This window comes from Cucumis melo, chromosome 4 (assembly GCF_025177605.1).
Source record: "Cucumis melo cultivar AY chromosome 4, USDA_Cmelo_AY_1.0, whole genome shotgun sequence".
In the NCBI taxonomy this organism is placed as follows: Eukaryota; Viridiplantae; Streptophyta; class Magnoliopsida; order Cucurbitales; family Cucurbitaceae; genus Cucumis; species Cucumis melo.
In genome coordinates, this window is record NC_066860.1 from 18,226,803 (window position 1) to 18,230,525 (window position 3,723).

Sequence of the window (3,723 nt, forward strand, 5' to 3'; positions counted from 1 at the left end):
GAAGGAAAAAGGAGAAAGTAATACACAAAAAAGAAAACGTGGTCCAACTGAAATGAAGGAAATAACTCGTGCTAGAAGTGAGGGTAAAAAACTAGTGATTCAGTACAACAAGTTGGGTCAAGCAATTGGTCAAAATGCAACGAAACTAAATAGTTTCATAGGAACGACTGTGTGGTTCCATGTTCCTATTACATACTCTGATCGGCCTACGGTGCCAAAGGAAATAAAGGATAAAATATTTGAACAATAGAGGTAACAATTGCCATGAGTTTTTGAAGTTTGGTACACTATCCATTGATTTTGCTATGTAACATTTTATGTGAATATTATGTAGGCTGGATTTGTGGTAGACCCTCGACTAAAGAAGATTATCATCCAGAACGCTGGCGTATGCTTTCGTAAATTCAAGTACAGATTGACGACAATATATGTGTTGCCATTTTTGGATGATGTTGAAAAACTGAAATTCCCGCCGAATGAGTACTCCTTCATAGATCAACAACATTGGACTGAGTTTGTTGCATCTCGGTTGAAGGAAGACTTCAAAGTAAGTATAACGCTTCCGATCCTTCTTTAAATTTTGATTGCTATTTTATAAGCTTCATATGCTAATTAATTAAATTTGTATAATGAGATGTAAAGAAAAAGAGTGAAAATGGGAAGGAGAAGTGGAAGAAACATAAGTACAACAACAGAACCTCTAGGAAGGGGTATGCAAATCTTTTGGAGGGGTTGGTAAGCTGATTTTCTTTAAGCTGTTGTAGGATTATATGTAATTCTAAATATCTTATTGTGTTATAGTTACTCATTTGCCACATTCTTTAACATTTGCTTCGTGTTTTAACTATAAATAGAAAGCATCGTCATCGGATCAAATTGATCGATCCATAGTTTGGAAATAAGTTAGAATGGATCGTAAGGAACAAATTTCGGATGAAGAGACGAAGGAAGTGGTGAATCTTATAGTAAGTCTTTGCACTTTTCTACTTTTTTTTGTATAAGCAAGTGCTAATTTCCATTCTTCGCACTTTTGTAGGATGAACTTGTAGCCACCCAAAATACGACTAATGCTTTCGATGAAGAGGATATTCTAACAAGGGCTTTGGGTGGTAAGGATCATCCTGGAATACTTTGCGGTGTGGGAAAGTATTTCACAAAGAAAAAGTACTTCCATACCGCATCACAACAAAAAACAAATGAAAAAAAGGATGAGAATGTCCCTTTTAAAGAACACGATCAAATGGCGAAAAGAATAAAAGAGTTGGAGGAGGATTGTTGAAAATGAAAGAGAAGGATGATTGCATAGGCGACTAAAAAGAAGAACCAGGTATGGGTTCTAAAGAAAAATCATCCATGGAAGGGGCTGAAAATGTGAATGATTTGAAAGATCTATCAAATGATTTAGAATCAGAAAAAGACGTAGAGGATGTTGTTGAATTGAATGAAGACATAAAGGTATGTTTTTCTAAAGACCTTTAATCCATAAGGTTACATGTTCTATCTGTATACTATCCCAACAATTGACTTGGATTCGTAAAGGTCAACATAGTGAAGGACGATGAGGAGGTGGAAGGTGTGACGTTAGATAAAATGAAGGTTAGTGAATCCAAAGTAATTGATTTAGTAATTAAACTTTTTTGAGGTATACATATTTGACAAAGTCTTTTAAATTGGTTGGAACCCCATGCATTTAAATAGGTTGGAACCCCATGCAAGTTGGCGTTTGAAATGAAAGATCATGTCGTTTCATGGGGGACCATAATTGATTCAGTTGTAGAAGGGGACAATGTTAAAGTGGTAGTAGATGTCGTGGTGGATGGAGATTGTGCAATTCCCATTCCATCTGAGCAAGGGATGTACAAAATGTCCGCGGAAGTTGGTTCACACATATTGTGGCCACGTGATCTTGTCATTACTAACAATATAAAGGTAATGAAATTTTCATTGAAGGATATACATGTCGCATTTTGTATTAACCCTAATTGCAATATCTTTTGTAGATGGACTATGGGGAATTTACTAAGGATATGAGCACATTCGCACCAACACCAATTCAAAATGCTCTAGTTGCATTACGGTTCTTACTACGAATGGTTGAACATATGGGGTCAGCAATTCAAATCACCACACCATATGACGTATTTGGGGTTCGAAGAAAATGTTGCATAATGATAGAGTTGTTGAAGGATTTCACATATATGCGACCAATAGCTACCGCTTGCCTTGATGCGTACATAATGTAAGATATGTTATTACAGTGTTACTCTTTATAAGTTTGTTTGATATTTATCTTCTTTCAATGTCTTTGTAATGCACTCGTAGATATCTATACACACTTATGGAATCATCAAGAACTTTGAATCTATACAAGTTTGTTGATGCCGGGTCGATTAGTTGTGGGAGTTCTAAAGAAGAACGAGCCCAATTGTTGACAGCACGATTACTTGGAACAGATTACGATCAACTCTTACTGATTCCTTACAATTTCGGGTATGTCCATAACCTAAAGTTATTGATACGAATTGTGCTTACGGTAGTCTAAGATGTAGTATTATTGTTTGACACATGTATTTAGGAATCATTGGACATTGGTTGCAATAAACCTTACGAAGGATGCTGCCTTTTGGATAGACCCTTTGAAAAACCGTATTGACCTAGATGTAACCGAAGTAGTTGAAAGGTATGTCATACTTACTTTTACCTTTACTTCCTTTTTTCTTAATGAGACAATAGTTTAAGTAGTTCAAACTCCAATATTGTTCTGTAGGTCGTTCAACATAATGAACAAGAAAAAATCAAATTGGAGGGTCGTGAAGGTATGTGAATATTTATGTTGCTTTGAGTTGTAAATTAATTCATATTTCTAACATAGGTCAAGTCATTTGTATGTGTATCTCCAGTGTGCTAAGAAATCAGGAGTAGTAGAATGTGGTTATTACGTGATGCGGTTCATGCGTGACATCATAATGTCAACGAGTACTTCTATCATACAGATAGTAAGCATAACAGTTATAAAACTAGCGTGCATATATACTTTTTTGTAAATGAAACTTATTTGCAACCACTTTATTGTCTACAGATGAAAGATTCACCCCATGCTTAACACAGGATGACATTGATTGTATAAGGTCTGAATGAGCTGAGTTTGTAGGGAAGCACGTACATTGTGCTTAGGATAAGATATTTTGTCACACATTTTGTCACATATTTTGTCACACATTTTGTCACATATTTTGTCATATACTTTGTCACATATTTTGTCACATATTTTTGTGTTCGAGCTACCATGAAAAATACAGTGCTGGAGGAAAATACAGCTGCCATGTTCAACCTTCTACTTCAAATCCCAGCACTTCATAGTCCATTTTCATTCAATAGGTTGGTTTTCTCTCCTTTTGTACTTTGTGCTAGTGCATCGTTCGATCAATTTTCTTACTTTTAGCCATTGATGTGTGTTGTTCATGTTGAAGTGTGTATGTAATTTAGTTATAGTATGTGCTCTATGTTGTTGAAGTGTGTTGTTGATGTGTGTTATTGATCATGAAGTGTTGTTGATCATGAAGTGTTATTCAAGTGTGTACGTAATTTACCTAAGTTTGTGGGCTTAATTTAGCTATACTTAGAAGTTATTATTCTTGAAGTGTGTATGTAATTTAGCTAAATATTTGCTCTATGTTGTTGAAGCGTGTTGTTGATCATGAAGTGTTGTTGAAGTGTGTTGTT

General features: G+C 35.3%; 1 protein-coding gene across 1 annotated transcript; it reads left to right on the forward strand.

Moving 5' to 3' along the window:
* The first annotated feature begins 1,329 nt into the window (after positions 1-1,329).
* LOC127148949 (uncharacterized) lies at positions 1,330-3,138 on the forward strand. Its single transcript, XM_051083386.1, has 9 exons — positions 1,330-1,455; positions 1,540-1,596; positions 1,699-1,929; positions 2,001-2,239; positions 2,323-2,490; positions 2,576-2,680; positions 2,768-2,816; positions 2,901-2,976; positions 3,080-3,138. The coding sequence occupies exons 1-9, from the start codon at positions 1,330-1,332 to the stop codon at positions 3,136-3,138; spliced, it is 1,110 nt and encodes a 369-aa protein (XP_050939343.1).
* The last annotated feature ends 585 nt before the right edge of the window (positions 3,139-3,723 follow it).